Source organism: Eleutherodactylus coqui, chromosome 4 (assembly GCF_035609145.1).
Source record: "Eleutherodactylus coqui strain aEleCoq1 chromosome 4, aEleCoq1.hap1, whole genome shotgun sequence".
Lineage (NCBI taxonomy): Eukaryota > Metazoa > Chordata > Amphibia > Anura > Eleutherodactylidae > Eleutherodactylus > Eleutherodactylus coqui.
Window position 1 is genome coordinate 242,516,152 of NC_089840.1, and position 17,729 is coordinate 242,533,880.

General features: G+C 47.9%; 1 protein-coding gene across 2 annotated transcripts in view; it reads right to left on the reverse strand.

Moving 5' to 3' along the window:
- Positions 1-17,729, reverse strand: part of LOC136626155 (alpha-2-macroglobulin-like) — a 305,765-nt gene that overhangs the window by 89,915 nt on the left and 198,121 nt on the right. For both annotated transcript variants that reach the window (XM_066600959.1, XM_066600960.1), the window contains exons 3-7: positions 9,094-9,253; positions 8,800-8,852; positions 7,060-7,080; positions 6,713-6,866; positions 6,544-6,628 (exon numbers count right to left, since the gene is read on the reverse strand). In XM_066600959.1, the coding sequence (XP_066457056.1) occupies positions 6,544-6,628; positions 6,713-6,866; positions 7,060-7,080; positions 8,800-8,852; positions 9,094-9,253 (473 nt within the window). The remainder of the gene's footprint in view (positions 1-6,543; positions 6,629-6,712; positions 6,867-7,059; positions 7,081-8,799; positions 8,853-9,093; positions 9,254-17,729) is intronic.

Genomic DNA, 17,729 nt, shown 5'->3' on the forward strand with positions numbered 1-17,729 from the left:
TGGACCCACAGCATGGGTGGGTGCCAGGAAGCCACCGGCGGTACATAAATAAATCCCATTGCATTGCCCATCACAGCTGAGGTAATGTCGTGCTTAATGCAGGTGGGCTTCGGCCCACACTGCATGCCCCAGTCAGACTGGGGTTCTTTAGAAGTGGACAGATGTAGGTTCAACTCCGTGTGGACCGACAGCATGGGTGGGTGCCAGGAAGCCACCGGCGGTACATAAATATATCCCATTGCATTGCCCATCACAGCTGAGGTAATGTCGTGCTTAATGCAGGTGGGCTTCGGCCCACACTGCATGCCCCAGTCAGACTGGGGTTCTTTAGAAGTGGACAGATGTAGGTTCAACTCCGTGTGGACCGACAGCATGGGTGGGTGCCAGGAAGCCACCGGCGGTACATAAATATATCCCATTGCATTGCCCATCACAGCTGAGGTAATGTCATGTTTAATGCAGGTGGGCTTCGGCCCACACTGCATGCCCCAGTCAGACTGGGGTTCTTTAGAAGTGGACACATGCAGTTACAACTCTGTGTAGACCGACAGCATGGGTAGCTCCCTGGAACCCACCGACGGTACATAAATATATCCCATTGCAGTGCCCTGGACAGCAAAGCTAACGTCAGCTGTAATGCAGGTGGGCAAAAAATTAATTGGATTACACTGTAGGCGAGGGCCCCCAAAAATTGTTGTACCAACAGTACTAATGTACGTCAGAAAAATTGCCCATGCCCAACCAAGAGGGCAGGTGAAACCCATTAATCGCTTTGGTTAATGTGGCTTAATTTGTAACTAGGCCTAGAGGCAGCCCAGTTAAAATAAAAATTAGTTCAGGTGCAAGTTTCAACGCTTTAATGAGCATTGAAACGTATAAAAATTGTTTAGAAAAATTATATGACTGAGCCTTGTGGCCCTAAGAAAAATTGCCCGTTCAGCGTGATTACGTGAGGTTTCAGGAGGAGGAGCAAGAGGAGGAGGATGAATACTATACACAGATTGATGAAGCAAAAAGGTCCCCGTTTTTGATGGGGATAGAGAACGATGCTTCCATCCGCGGGAGCAGCCTACGTATTGCTTAGGTATCGCTGCTGTCCGCTGGTGGAGAAGAGAAGTCTGGGGAAATCCAGGCTTTGTTCATCTTGATGAGTGTAAGCCTGTCGGCACTGTTGGTTGACAGGCGGGTACGCTTATCTGTGATGATTCCCCCAGCCGCACTAAACACCCTCTCTGACAAGACGCTAGCCGCAGGACAAGCAAGCACCTCCAGGGCATACAGCGCGAGTTCAGGCCACGTGTCCAGCTTCGACACCCAGTAGTTGTAGGGGGCAGAGGCGTCACGGAGGACGGTTGTGCGATCGGCTACGTACTCCCTCACCATCCTTTTACAGTGCTCCCGCCGACTCAGCCTTGACTGGGGAGCGGTGACACAGTCTTGCTGGGGAGCCATAAAGCTGTCCTGGGCCTTAAAGAGTGTTCCCCTGCCTGTGCTGTACATGCTGCCTGATCTCCGCGCCTCCCCTGCTACCTGGCCCTCGGAACTGCGCCTTCTGCCACTAGCGCTGTCGGATGGGAATTTTACCATCAGTTTGTCCGCCAGGGTCCTGTGGTATAGCAACACTCTCGAACCCCTTTCCTCTTCGGGTATGAGAGTGGAAAGGTTCTCCTTATACCGTGGGTCGAGCAGTGTGTACACCCAGTAATCCGTAGTGGCCAGAATGCGTGCAACGCGAGGGTCACGAGAAAGGCATCCTAACATGAAGTCAGCCATATGTGCCAGGGTACCTGTACGCAACACATGGCTGTCCACACTAGGAAGATCACTTTCACGATCCTCCTCCTCCTCCTCCTCAGGCCATACACGCTGAAAGGATGACTGACAAGCAGCATGTGTACCCTCAGCAGTGGGCCAAGCTGTCTCTTCGCCCTCCTCCTCATCCTCCTCATGCTCCTCCTCCTCCTCCTCAACGCGCTGAGATATAGACAGTAGGGTGCTCTGACTATCCAGCGACATACTGTCTTCCCCCGCCTCTGTTTCCGAGCGCAAAGCGTCTGCCTTTATGCTTTGCAGGTAACTTCTCAAGAGGCATAGCAGAGGAATGGTGACGCTAATGATTGCAGCATCGCCGCTCACCACCTGGGTAGACTCCTCAAACTTTCCAAGGACCTGGCAGATGTCTGCCAACCAGGCCCACTCTTCTGAAAAGAATTGAGGAGGCTGACTCCTACTGCGCCGCCAATGTTGGAGTTGGTATTCCACTATAGCTCTACGCTGCTCATAGAGCCTGGCCAACATGTGGAGCGTAGAGTTCCACCGTGTGGGCACGTCGCACAGCAGTCGGTGCACTGGCAGATTAAACCAATGTTGCAGGGTGGCAGCGTCCGTGTGGAACTTGCGGAAATGTGCGCAGAGCCGGCGCACCTTTCCGAGCAGGTCTGACAAGCGTGGGTAGCTTTTCAGAAAGCACTGAACCACCAAATTAAAGACGTGGGCCAGGCATGGCACGTGCGTGAGGCTGCCGAGCTGCAGAGCCGCCACCAGGTTACGGCCGTTGTCACACACGACCATGCCCGGTTGGAGGCTCAGCGGCGCAAGCCAGCGGTCGGTCTGCTCTGTCAGACCCTGCAGCAGTTCATGGGCCGTGTGCCTCTTATCTCCTAAGCTGAGTAGTTTCAGCACAGCCTGCTGACGCTTGCCCACCGCTGTGCTGCCACGCCGCGCGACACCGACTGCTGTCGATGTGCTGCTGCTGACACATCTTGATTGCGAGACAGAGGTTGCATTGGAGGAGGAGGAGGAGGAGGAAGGTGCTTTAGTAGAGGAAGCATACACCGCCGCAGATACCAGCACCAAGCTGAGGCCTGCAATTCTGGGGGTGGGTAAGACATGAGCGGTCCCAGGCTCTGACTCTGTCCCAGCCTCCACTAAATTCACCCAATGTGCCGTCAGGGAGATATAGTGGCCCTGCCCGCCTGTGCTTGTCCACGTGTCCGTTGTTAAGTGGACCTTGGCAGTAACCGCGTTGGTGAGGGCGCGTACAATGTTGCGGGAGACGTGGTCGTGCAGGCCTGGGACGGCACATCGGGAAAAGTAGTGGCGACTTGGAACTGAGTAGCGCGGGGCCGCCGCCGCCATCATACTTTTGAAGGACTCCGTTTCCACAACCCTATACGGCAGCATCTCCAGCCTGATAAATTTGGCTATGTGCACGTTTAACGCTTGAGCGTGCGGGTGCGTGGCGGCGTACTTGTGCTTGCGCTCCAACAATTGCGCTAGCCACGGCTGGACGGTGCGCTGACAGACATTGGTGGATGGGGCCAAGGACAGTGGAGGTGAGGGTGTGGGTGCAGGCCAGGAGACAGTAGTGCCTGTGTCCTGAGAGGGGCGAAGGATCTCAGTGGCAGGTTGGGGCACAGGGGGAGAGGCAGCGGTGCAAACCGGAGGCGGTGAACGGCCTTCGGCCCACCTTGTGGGGTGCTTGGCCATCATATGTCTGCGCATGCTGGTGGTGGTGAGGCTGCTAGTGGTGGTTCCCCGGCTGATCTTGGCGCGACAAAGGTTGCACACCACTGTTCGTCGGTCGTCTGCACTCTCAGTGAAAAACTGCCAGACCTTTGAGCAACTCGGCCTCTGCAGGGTGGCATGGCGCGAGGGGGCGCTTTGGGAAACAGTTGGTGGATTATTCGGTCTGGCCCTGCCTCTACCCCTGGACACCGCACTGCCTGTTGCAACCTGCCCTGCTGCTGCCCTTGCCTCCCCCTCTGAAGACCTGTCCTCAGTAGGCGTAGCAAACCAGGTGGGGTCAGTCACCTCATCGTCCTGCTGCTCTTCCTCCGAATCCTCTGTGCGCTCCTCCCTCGGACTTACTGCCCTTACTACTATCTCACCGATAGACAACTGTGTCTCATCGTCATTGTCCTCCTCACCCACTGAAAGGTCTTGAGACAGTTGCCGGAAGTCCCCAGCCTCATCCCCCGGACCCTGGGAACTTTCCAATGGTTGGGCATCAGCCATGATAAACTCCTCTGGTGGGAGAGGAACCACTGCTGCCCAATCTGAGCAGGGGCCCGAGAACAGTTCCTGGGAGTCTGCCCGCTCCTGGGAATATGTCATTGTAATGGAGTGAGGAGGCTGGGAGGAAGGAGGAGCAGCAGCCAGAGGATTCTGAGTTGCAGCAGTGGACGGCGCAGAACTGTGGGTGGACGATAGCTTGCTGGAAGCACTTTCTGCCATCCACGACAGGACCTGCTCACACTGCTCATTTTCTAATAAAGGTCTACCGCGTGGACCCATTAATTGTGCGATGAATGTGGGGACGCCAGAAACGTGCCTCTCTCCTAATCCCACAGCAGTCGGCTGCGTATACACCTGGATCAGGAGCTCGGCCCGTGCCCACACCCTGACTTGGGCCTCCGCGTCCACGTCCTCTAGGCCTACCCTTACCCCTCAGCATGCTGTATTACCAGTAATTCAGAAACAGAACGCTGTAATTAAATGTGCCGCTTATTGGCCTGTGGTTGGAGGCTGACTTCGCTTACGGAACGCCAGGAAATTATTTGGCGCAAGCCTGCTGTAACACTTAGCTGGCTGCGTATGATTTTGTAGAACTACTACACCCAGCACACACAGACCCAGAACACTGAGCACAGTGACAGGCAGGCCAAATAGATTTTTTGGCCAAATTTTTTTAGCAAAGGCCCACTGCCTATATTAAATTAATATGTCTTCTGTCCCTGCCTGCACACTTCTGTCCCTAGGGTATGTCACTGCACTGCAGAGTGTTGCACTATTAACTGCAACACAGCGGTGATTTCAGAGCCCAGACAGAGCCAGGAAATTATTTGGCGCAAGCCTGCTGTAACACTTAGCTGGCTGCGTATGATTTTGTAGAACTACTACACCCAGCACACACAGACCCAGAACACTGAGCACAGTGACAGGCAGGCCAAATAGATTTTTTGGCCAAATTTTTTTAGCAAAGGCCCACTGCCTATATTAAATTAATATGTCTTCTGTCCCTGCCTGCACACTTCTGTCCCTAGGGTATGTCACTGCACTGCAGAGTGTTGCACTATTAACTGCAACACAGCGGTGATTTCAGAGCCCAGACAGAGCCAGGAAATTATTTGGCGCAAGCCTGCTGTAACACTTAGCTGGCTGCGTATGATTTTGTAGAACTACTACACCCAGCACACACAGACCCAGAACACTGAGCACAGTGACAGGCAGGCCAAATAGATTTTTTGGCCAAATTTTTTTAGCAAAGGCCCACTGCCTTTATTAAATTAATATGTCTTCTGTCCCTAGGGTATGTCACTGCACTGCAGAGTGTTGCACTATTAACTGCAACACAGCGGTGATTTCAGAGCCCAGACAGAGCCAGGAAATTATTTGGCGCAAGCCTGCTGTAACACTTAGCTGGCTGCGTATGATTTTGTAGAACTACTACACCCAGCACACACAGACCCAGAACACTGAGCACAGTGACAGGCAGGCCAAATAGATTTTTTGGCCAAATTTTTTTAGCAAAGGCCCACTGCCTATATTAAATTAATATGTCTTCTGTCCCTGCCTCCACACTTCTGGCCCTAGGGTATGTCACTGCACTGCAGAGTGTTGCACTATTAACTGCAACACAGCGGTGATTTCAGAGCCCAGACAGAGCCAGGAAATTATTTGGTGCAAGCCTGCTGTAACACTTAGCTGGCTGCGTATGATTTTGTAGAACTAGTACACCCAGCACACACAGACCCAGAACACTGAGCACAGTGACAGGCAGGCCAAATAGATTTTTTGGCCAAATTTTTTTAGCAAAGGCCCACTGCCTATATTAAATTAATATGTCTTCTGTCCCTGCCTAACCACCACTTCTGTCCCTGGAGTATTACTGCAGGGCGCAATGCTCTGCACGGCCGATATACCAAAAAAAAAAATGTGCACCACTGCAAAAAGCAGCCTCTACAGTACTGCACACTGTTAGATGTGGCCCTAAGAAGGACCGTTGGGGTTCTTGAAGCCTACAATAACTCCTAACACTCTCCCTATAGCAGATCAGGCACCAACAGCACTTTCCCTCCTCTATGTCAGAACGCATCTGTGGCGAGCCGCGGGAGGGGCCGATTTTTATACTCGGGTGACACCTGATCTCGCCAGCCACTCACAGCACGGGGGTGGTATAGGGCTTGAACGTCGCAGGGGGAAGTTGTAATGCCTTCCCTGTCTTTATATTGGCCAGAAAAGCGCGCTAACGTCTCAGAGACGAAAGTGAAAGTAACCCGAACATCGCGTGGTGCTCGTTACGAGTAGCGAGCATCCCGAACACGCTAATACTCGATCGAGCATCAAGCTCGGACGAGTACGTTCGCTCATCTCTAATTACAATCAATAATAACTGGAAACCTGATAGATCCTATTAGAATTATTGGAATTTAACACGATTCTTTAATTTTATTATATTAAAATTGCTCTGTTAGAGATCTGCGATTGCATTGTATTGATGACTGGGATTGTAGTGAAAATATTTTCCCTTTTTTAACTCACTTGCCACAGATTTTAAGTGGAAATTGATCACTGTTAAACAGAACATCCTTAGGGAAGTGCATATCAACTTCAAATTTTTGAAGAACTGAAAAGACATAATAGATATACATTAGAAATGCTTTAAACACAAACATGTTGGATATTGGAGAAAAAAAAAACATTTCCTCACCATATTCCTTCACACTGAATGTATGGGTTGTGTCTTTCAGTTTAATAGAATATTCCCCCAGTGTAGGCTCAGAGGAAAGAGGTAGGGAGAGCTCAGCAATTCCTTGATTGAGGTTCACATTTAACCATTGACTAATCCTGTTTTTGTCTGGGTCCTGAATGCAACAATGTCAAATTGCACATTATTAATTGATCAAACCTATAATTTGTTAAAAAGTCAACAAAAATGACTACAAATGTAAAAGAAAATCACAGATTTAAAATGGTTGAAAGGGTTAATATGGATATTTCTACATCAATCTTACTAATATGAACTCTTACATTGTTATTTGTCATACATTTCCTTACCTGTACTTCGACCACAGGGATCTAAGAAATAAATAAAAAAGGACATTTTTGTTTTAAGACTTTGCTCATACTGAAATAAGAAGTGCTGATGAATATATTTATTTGATTGGGTGTATTACAGTCAGCCAAATGTGAGTTATAAGGTTCTAGGGGAGAATATTCCTTTAAATGGCACGCATGTAGCAGGGTACGCATGTGTGTCTCATATGAAGTGTGGCCCGGATCAAGTGTTTTATGCAGTTATACATGGCAGTTTGACAGGGCGGGAGACAGGTAGGCCACATAAATTGCCTAATCACCTTGCACTTCCCGCCATCACTAGTACTGTAGCCTCTATCCTCATCTTTACTTTTAACTTTCAAGCCTACTTCACCGCCCACGTCTGGTGCATTCTATTCATATCAGCCCCTCTCTCCTTTCTTTGCTCAGGCACAGTTCACACGCATTCTTCACTTTCTTAATATGCCTCAATTTCTCTGAAGCCACTAAGAAACATAACAGTTGCCCTAATAAATCTCTTAACCACCTGCTCACCCTCGCTATCCTGCTGCTACTAGCAGTGGGGGATATTTCTCCCAATCATGGTCTACCCTTCAGTGCTCCTAACTATAACCCCCACCTGCTTCCCTGCTACACCATCCAAGCCCAACCATTAGTCCATGCACACCTTCCCCTCTCTCCCCAAGACTAGAAAACAGGAGTAGGTGCTCTTCTCTCTCCACAATGCACCTTCTAGTTCAACCCCCGGTAACCCCACTCCCCTTACCATCGTTTAAGGTACAAACCCTATGACTTTTCCATCCACTGTCCATGCGAGTAGCAGTTATCTACTGCCCCCCAGGCCTCCCTGCCTCTTTCTAGATCACCTAAAAACTAACCACCATGCCAAACAAGTCTACTTCACTTTTCTCATCTCCTCACTATCTCACAACCCTAAACCCCTTTATGACACTTTTCACTCCCTCCTCAACCCCAAATTGCAGCCCCTCGTGATGGATCTCAGTGCTGTACAGCTGGCTGCTTACTTTAAAAAGAAATTTTGATGGTATCTGGCAGGAAATTACCTCCAAATCGCAGACTAGCCATAGCCCTAGTCTCTTCAGTACTGCATTTAGCTCTTCTTCACTCTATACTCAGATCAACAACAGAGAAAGAAGTCTCCAGATACCTGCTCTGGTCCCTCTCCCTGGTGGTCATCTCCCACCTCACCATTAAATTCAACCTCTCTTTGACCTCTGGCATCTTCCCCTCTTCACTCAAACATGCAATCATATTCTCACTGCTTAACAAACTGAACATTGACTCGTCCAATGCTGCCAACTACTGAACCATCTCAAACTTCCCCTTCATCTCCATACTATTAGAACACCCGGTCCACTCTCGCCTTATAAGCTACCTCTTAGAAAACTCTCTTCTTGACCCCCTACAGTCCGGCTTCCACCTCTGCACTCAACAGAAACCACCCCGACTAAAATGTCAAACAACCTCTGATTGGTCAAGTTGAGAGGTGACTACTCTCTACTGATCCTCCTTGACTTCTCCACAGCATTTGACACTGTTGACCACAAAGTATGCAATGGAACATACCATTATCTTTTCTTGTGTATTCTTTACACAATTAGAACCATATAGAGAAATGACATAGAACCATAAATGTTTATGGGCCAGTATTATGATGATGTGCATAAGGCCTAACACCAATCATATAAGAATTTTTTTTGCTCCTTACCAAATACTTACCAAAGTATTTTCTGGTTTGAAATCTTGATTAAGGGACAGAATTCTGAATTGGACTGTAACCAAAAAATAGTCACTAGACTAGAAAGCCTTTTAAACATTAGAAATGTTCTCAACACTGAAGATAAGCATGTATAGCCATCACAACAGAAATAATACACAATTAAACATATAATTTTGTTAAGCTTGATGATGTTGTGGTTAAAAATTCTCCTTGCAAAAATCAATATTATCTGATTAAAATTAAAGAATCTGTTAACATAGCAACTCATTGAGAAGCTGTTTAATTTTTCTCACCTTTTTGTCCTGGCTTGTACACAGCTTTATCTGTCTGGACTAGAATTTTTGATAGCTTCTTCTTTACAAGAACTTTACTAGTGTTGGTTACTGATTCCCCTGAACTTTTAATGAAGAGAGTTAATGTTCCAACTGACTCATTTTCTTCAGGAATGGGAACCTACAGAAATAAAATTAATATAGTTGTAATGGTTAAAGGACAAAACTAAGCTATAAAGACAAACATTTCCCTTTAAACTAATGTATTACAAAAAATCTCTTTTTTACTTTGAACATACCCAAAAATGATTGGGATGAGCTGTGTTTGCTCAATTAGAAAAGGACAAAACAGTTTAGGACATACAGAGTTCATCCAGCAGTATAGCTGTGGGGATTTACTTCTAATGGCTGTAACTCTGGTTGCATCATGGCTAGAGTTATGATTCTGGTCTTGTTTTAAAATATGGTGAGCTGCAATGTATGCTATATGTTTACTGACCTGTGAGAGAAAAATTTAAATTTCAGCTGCCATAAATGTGAAGGAAAAGATGAAGTCTTCAGGGGGGGAATAGCTACATTGAAACTCATTAAGGAAGAAGAGGATTACCTTGACAGAGCAGAAATGACTCTTCAGAATAGAATTAGAAGTGAAAAGAAAGAACAAAGACAAAAGTCCGAAAAAAAGTAAAAGAGTAAGAGATACCGATCCCAAACTAAAATTTTTCTACATAAATGCACAGAGCATGAGAAACAAACAAGGGAATTTGGAGCTACTAACACAAAAAGAGATGTGATGTCATGCGCATGTGCACCTGTGAGTGCAGCTGCCATGCACAAGCTCCCTTTTGTTGTGTTCTGTTGGGAGTTGGCTGTCTCCCTCTCTCCGCCCCCGGGCGGAGGCTTTTGCTTAAAGGTCGGGCAGAGATTTGCAATCCCTGCCAGTTATTGGTTTCCCTCAGCTAGCTAGTCTGCTTCTGTTGGTCTCCTGCTCCTGTCTTCTTGTCTGCTATACTTTGCTATTATCCGCCAGGTTTTTCCATCTGCCTCAGTTCTGCTTTGTATTGTTCGTGTTGGTTATTTACATCTGCCTTTTCTGTCGGTGTTCTACCCTTACAGTCAGGTACACCAGCGTCCCTTTTTCGGTCCCTAGTGAGAGTAGCGACCGCCGCCCGGTTGCCCACCTGGGGTTAGCCAGGAGTGGAGGCAAGCAGGCAGGGATAGGGGTTGAGTGTGAGATCTAGGGCACCCGGGCTGGCGTATCAAGGGTAGTATACCGTAACATAATAATTGGCCCTTAAAATTGCTCTCCAATGGAGGCAATGAGTACCCTCGCAAGTCAGTTGCAGGATTTAGTGGTCATGATCCAAGACCTGTCCGGTCGTATGAAGGCCTAGGAGAAGCGGGAGTTAGTGCATGCTTCTGCTGCCCCTTCTATTCCTGAGCCCAAGTGTCCTCTTCCTGAGGTATTTTCAGGGGAGTGGAGCAAGTTTTTTGTTTTTCAGCAGGCATGTAGATTGTATTTTCGGATGCGGCCCCGCGCCTCTGGCTCAGAATCCCAGAAAGTTGGATTGATTATATCCTTACTTCGGGGTCCCCCCAGACATGTGCCTACTACTTACCCGAGAGAGTTCAGCTTGCTTGCAGTCAGTTGATTTGTTTTTTCGGGAACTGAGAGGTTTTTTTGATGAGCCGGACTGTGCGGGGTTGGCGATATCTCATCTCATGTCTCTACATCAGGGATCAGGGGCAGCAGTGGGTAGAGGACTATTGCTCTAAATTTAGACTGTATGCAGGTGAAGCCTCTTGGAACGATAGCGCCCTTAAAGATGTGTTTTTGTTGGGTCTTTCTGCACAGTCAAGGATCCACTCATTTCTCATCCTACTCCCGTGACACTCAATGATGCGTTGGAATTGGCGGTCAAAGCTGACAGGAGGCTGAGATCTAGAAAAGAGGAATGTCAAACCCATAAGGCTAGGGAATCGCCTATGAAAGTGGACCAGCTAAGTTCCGAGGAATGGCGACGGTTCCAGATGATTCATTGTCTCTGCTTCTATTGTGGGAAAGCCCGACATCGTGTAGCGACCTGTCCTCAGAAGCGTCTACAACATCAGTCCGAACTAGGCGATTTTTGGGAGGATTGCCTAATATCACAGGTACTCCCTAGGTTGTTGTTGCCTTGTCAGATTGGCTTCCGGAATTTCACTCGGTCAGGTAAAGTTTTTATTGATTCGGGTGCTGCCGCCAATTTGATTAGTTTAAGTTTTATCAGACCTCTGATGACTGGATTCTCGGTGTTAAAGATTCCCTTACGCTTCACTTGCATTGATTCTACCCCTCTGTCTGCAGGTGTTGTACAATGGAGGACTCCCATTTTACAGTTCACTGTGGGTGTTCTCCATTCTCAGAATCTGTCGTTCTTGGTAATGGAAAGGATGTCCATTGATGTAGTGCTTGGTATGCCCTGGTTGGCACTGCACAATCCCTGATTTGATTGGTCCACTCGGGAATTGACACATTGGGGGTTGTCCTGTCATAGTCACTTAGCTACTATATCCATGTGTTCAGCAAATACCATACTTATTCCTGAGTATTTGTCTGATTTTCATGACGTATTTTCCAAAAAACTGTCTGAGACTTTGCCTCCCCATAGGGAGTGGGACTGTGGTATTGATTTGATCCCCAACAGTCCCATCCCTAAGGGAGCCATTTTCAATTTGTCTGGGCGTGAGCATGAAGCCCTTAAGTCCTATATCTCAGAGTCTCTGGCCATCGACACATCAGGCCGTCCAGGTCCCTGCCGGGGCAGGTCTCTTCTTTGTAGAGAAGAAGGATGGGACATTGACGCCTTGTGTGGATTATCAATGAAGAACCAGTGCTCCTTGCCCATGATTCCAGATTTATTGAATCAGGTGGTAGGGGCCCACTAGTTTACTTAAGGGGTGCTTACAATTTAATTCACATCCGAAAGAGAGATTAGTGGAAACAAGCGTTCAACACCTCGTTCGGACATTTTGAATGTCTAGTCATGCCCTTCGGACTTTGTAATGCCCCCACTGTGTTCCAGGGGTTTATGAAAGCGGTCTTCCTTGACTTCCTGGGGGTATTTTTGGTCATATATCTCGATGACATTCTGGTGTACTGCCCAGACTGGGTTCACATGTGTGGCACCTGAGGCTGGTTCTGACCCGTTTGCGTGAGTACCAACTTTTTGTCAAGTTAGAGAAATGCATTTTTGGTACTAAACAAGTGTCTTTCCTTGGTTATGTGATTTCACCCACGGAGATTCAAATGGAGTCTGATAAAATGGCGGCAATCTCCCAATGGGTCTGAACAGATAACCTGAGAGCTCTCCAGTGGTTTTTAGGTTTCGCAATTTTGTACTGTAAATTCATTAAGAATTATTCTGTTATTGCTCAACCCCTGAACAATCTTAACAAGAAGGGTGCCGACTTGGTAAGATAGTCGCCAGAGGCCCTAGAGGCTTTTAGTCATCTCAAAAGGGCGTTTACTGCTGCCCCGGTGCTAGTACAGCCTGACGCGCGCCGACCGTTCTTCATTGAGGTCGATGCGTCTGAGTTGGGGGCGGGGGCTGTATTCTCTCCAGAAATCAGCGGGAGATCTGGGTATAATCCATGTGCGTTCTTCTCACGGAAGTTCAGTTCGGCGGATCGTAACTATGACGTGGGTACTCATGAGTTATTGGCAATTAAGTGGTCTCTAGAAGAGTGGCGTCACCATCTTGAGAGGGCAAGGCATCCCATTACCATGTATACTGATCATAAAAACTTGGTATATCTCGCCAACGCTAAGAGATTCACAACTCGTCAGGCCAGGTGGGCGTTGTTTTTCGCCAGGCTTAACCTCGTCATTGCATATATTCCAGGGGAGAAGAACGTGAAGGCAGACGTCCTCTCACAGAGTTTCGGTTCGCCGGAAAGTGAGACAGTGGCTCCCGAGAATATCTTGGCACCTGGGGTGGTGGTGGCAGCTGTAGAATCTGATCTCGTTCCTCATCTACAAAATTGTCAGCAGGACGCTCCCTTGGGGGTGCCGGAGGGCAGATGGTTTGTGCCAGAGACCTTGCGTCTTAGAGTCATTGAAGAGTCTCACTCATCTATTCTCGCAGGCCATCCAGGGGTTTAGGGGACTCTGGATCTTTGTACTAGACACTAATGGTGGCCAGGCATGTCTTGGGAGATCCGCGACTTTGTTAAGGGATGCCATGTCTGTGCACCACTATCCTAGTTGTTGTAGACCGTTTCTCAAAAATGGTACATTTCGTGGCGTTAAAGAAGCTACCTTCTGTGATACAATTTTCCAAGATTTATATAAAAGAAATCATTCGTCTACATGGGGTTCCCGAGAACATCGTATCTGATCACGGTGTTCAGTTTGTTGCGCAATTTTGGCGAGCCTTCTCTAGAAACCTGGAAACGTCACTTTCCTTCTCTTCAGCATTCCACCCACAAACTAATGGTCAGACTGAGCAGAAGAACCAGGATTTAGTGCAATATTTACGGTTGTTTGCTAGCGAAAAGGCTCATTAGTAGGCAGAATTCCTGCTGTTGGCAGAGTTTGCGCTAGACAACCATACTTGTTCTTCCACTGAGTAATCTCCATTCCTTTGCGTATATGGTCAGCATCCTCGCTTCCTTACAGCTATTTCTACTCCGTCTGCCTGTGCTGCAGCTGATGTCGCCACAGATGCGCTACAGGGGGTATGGAAAGAAGTGCAGAAGAACCTGGAAGCAACGAGGGCTCGTATGCAGTTGCTTAGTGGGAGGAGTCTGTCAGTATCTGAACCTTACAGGATGGGACAGAAGGTATATTTGTCTTCTAGAAATCTCAAATTGAAGGTTCCGTCTTTGAAACTGGTGCCACGTTACATGGGTTCCTTTGTCATCACGCGTGTAGTAATCCCGCATGCTTATGAACTTGATTTGCCAGCTACATGTAGGGTTTTTCATAAGTCATTATTGAAACCTTTTGTCCCTTCGGTTTTGTTTAAAGGTCAGGCAGAGACTTGCAATCACTGCCAGTTATTGGTTTCCTTATGTGTGCTAGCTAGGCTGCCTCTGTTGATCTCCTGCTCCTGTCTTCTTGTCTGCTATACTTTGCTATTATCCGCCAGGTTTTTCTATCTGCCTCAGTTCTGCTTTGTATTGTTCTTGTTGGTTATTTACATCTGCCTTTTCTGTCGGTGTTCTAGCCTTACATTCAGGTATGCCAGCATCCCTTTTTTGGTCCCTAGTGGAAGTAGCGACCGCCGCCCGGTTGCCCGCCTGGAGTCAGCCAGGAGTGGAGGCAAGCAGGCAGGGACACAGGTTGTGGGTGAGATCTAGGGCACCTGTGCTGGCGTTTCAAGGGTAGTATACCGTAACAGGTAGTTCTGTAGAAAATGTTTGGGTAAGAATACAAGTAGAGAACAACAGAAAGGACAGCATTATAGACGTTTACTATAGGCCACCTGGACAACAAGAACACATAGATGAACTCTTTCTACATCAGATGGCCAAGTTATCGAAAAAGTATGAAATAGTGATCATGGGAAAATTTTAACAATCCAGACATTTGTTGGATTGTTAAAACCTCCCTCTCTGGCAAAAGTAAGGGGTCCAACAAATTCTTATCTGCTCTTGCTGACAACTTTATCTTCCAAAAGATAGAAGAGAAAGCAAGGGGCTCTGCTATCTTGGACTTAATTTTTACCAACAGGGAGGAAATGCTTTAGCAAGTAAGGGTGCCTGGGACCTTAGGAGGCAGCGATCATGCTATCATTGAATTTTGGAAAACAAAGGGAGGAAGACCTGAAAAGACTCAAATGTCAAGGTTGGATTTCAGAAAGGCAGATTTTAATGAGCTCAAAAAGAGGCTAGGAAGTTCTTAAGGACAAAAATGTCCAAGAAGGTTGGGAAATATTGCAAAATGAGATTCTCAAAGCACAATCATTAACAATCCCTAAAAGAAGGAAGAATGGGAACAAATTAAAGTGATGAGGATGGATGAACACAGAACTTAAATACATGCTAAAAAGGAAGAGAAATGTTTATTAAATGGAAAATGGGGGGCATATCCAAAGAAGAATATAATGCGGTCTGCAGAAACTGTATGGTTAGTTTCAAGAGTGGAACTTACAGAGAGAAAATATCATGGAAAGGTTTGCATTTCTTCCGTATTTTGGACCCGCTTCTGGTTTTGGCTCACAAAACACTGATACAAAAAAAGCCTGTGGGAAGGAGCCCTTAGAACACACAGAAATATGCACTCTGCATGCTAGATGATGCCCCACAATCCCTGGTTGACATTCTAAAAGCAGACCAATATTTAAAATCATCCATGGCAGAGTCTCTTTTCTTTAATAAAGGGGTTGTCCCACCGTGCGATTTGGATCTATATACTTCTGTATGGCCAATACAAAGCACTTTGTAATATGATGTGTGCTTTGTAAATACGCCATACAGAAGATATATACTTACCTGATCCGGTGCCCCCCCCTATATTTACCTGTCTGTTGCCTTGGCTCTTCCCATTCCAGCGGTGTCTCTTCATCCATTAGTCGTTCATGCGCAGTAGCTCTGGCCAGCTGGCTGGGTCCTGTGAACGTGCCTGGGGCAGGCGCATGCGCAGTCTTCTGGGGTTCTGTCACAGACTTGTCGCCGGGGGTGGGGTGCTGTGGACTTTTCACTGTGGAGTTTTCTGTTTTCTGTCACATAGACGTGTTGCTGTTGGGTGCTGCCACATAGACATCTTGTGGGGGTGGGGGTGCTGTCACATAGACTTGTCGCTGTGGGGTATGCTGTCACAAAGACTTGTCGCTGTAGGGTTTTTTGTCACATAGACTTGTCGTTGTAGGGTGTTCTGTCACATAGCCTTTTCGCTGTGGAGTATGCTGTCACATAGACTTGTCGCTGTGGAGTGTACTGTCACATAGACTTGTCGCTGTGGAGTGTACTGTCACATAGACTTGTCGCTGTGGAGAGTACTGTTACATAGACTTGTCGCTGTGGAGTGTACTGTTACATAGACTTGTCGCTGTGGAGTGTACTGTTACATAGACTTGTCGCTGTTGGGGTGTGCTGTCAAATAGACTTGTCACTGTAGGGTGTTCTGTCACAGACTTGTCGCTCTGGAGTGTGCTGTCACATAGGCTTGTCAATGTTGAGTTCTGTCACATAGATTTCTTGCTGGGGTGGGGGTGCTGTCACATAGACTTGTGGCTGTGGAGTTTGCTGTCACAGACTTGTCGCTGTTAGGTGCTGTCACGTAGACTTCTTGCAGGGGTGGGACTGCTGTCACAGACCTGCCGCTGTGGGTTGTGCGGTCACATAGACTTGTCGCTGTTGGGTGCTGTCACAGACTTGTCGCTGTTGGGTGTGCTGTCACATAGACTTGCCACTGTAGGTTGTTCTGTCACATAGACTTGTCGCTGTGGGGTGTGCTGTCACATAGACTTGTCGCTGTGGGGTGTGCTGTCACATAGACTTGTCGCTGTGGGGTGTGCTGTCACATAGACTTGTCGCTGTGGGGTGTGCTGTCACATAGACTTGTCGCTGTGGGGTGTGCTGTCACATAGACTTGTCGCTGTGGGGTGTGCTGTCACATAGACTTGTCGCTGTGGGGTGTGCTGTCACATAGACTTGTCGCTGTGGGGTGTGCTGTCACATAGACTTGACGCTGTGGGGTGTGCTGTCACATAGACTTCTTACGGGGGTGGGGGTGCTGTCACATAGACTTGTCGCTGTAGGTTGTTCTGTCACATAGACTTGTTGCTGTGGGGTGTGCTGTCACATAGACTTGTCGCTGTTGAGTGCTGTCACATTGACTTCTTGCAGGGGTGGGTGTGCTGTCACATAGACTTGTCGCTGTGGGGTGTGCTGTCACATAGACTTGTCGCTGTGGGGTGTGCTGTCACATAGACTTGTCGCTGTGGGGTGTGCTGTCACATAGACTTGTCGCTGTGGGGTGTGCTGTCACATAGACTTGTCGCTGTGGGGTGTGCTGTCACATAGACTTGTCGCTGTGGGGTGTGCTGTCACATAGACTTGTCGCTGTGGGGTGCTGTCACAGACTTGTCGCTGTTGGGTGTGCTGTCACATAGACTTGCCACTGTAGGTTGTTCTGTCACATAGACTTGTCGCTGTGGGGTGTGCTGTCACATAGACTTGTCGCTGTGGGGTGTGCTGTCACATAGACTTGTCGCTGTGGGGTGTGCTGTCACATAGACTTGTCGCTGTGGGGTGTGCTGTCACATAGACTTGTCGCTGTGGGGTGTGCTGTCACATAGACTTGTCGCTGTGGGGTGTGCTGTCACATAGACTTGTCGCTGTGGGGTGTGCTGTCACATAGACTTGACGCTGTGGGTGTGCTGTCACATAGACTTCTTACGGGGGTGGGGGTGCTGTCACATAGACTTGTCGCTGTAGGTTGTTCTGTCACATAGACTTGTTGCTGTGGGGTGTGCTGTCACATAGACTTGTCGCTGTTGAGTGCTGTCACATTGACTTCTTGCAGGGGTGGGGGTGCTGTCACATAGACTTGTCGCTGTAGGTTGTTCTGTCACATAGACTTGTTGCTGTGGGGTGTGCTGTCACATAGACTTGTCGCTGTTGAGTGCTGTCACATTGACTTCTTGCAGGGGTGGGTGTGCTGTCACATA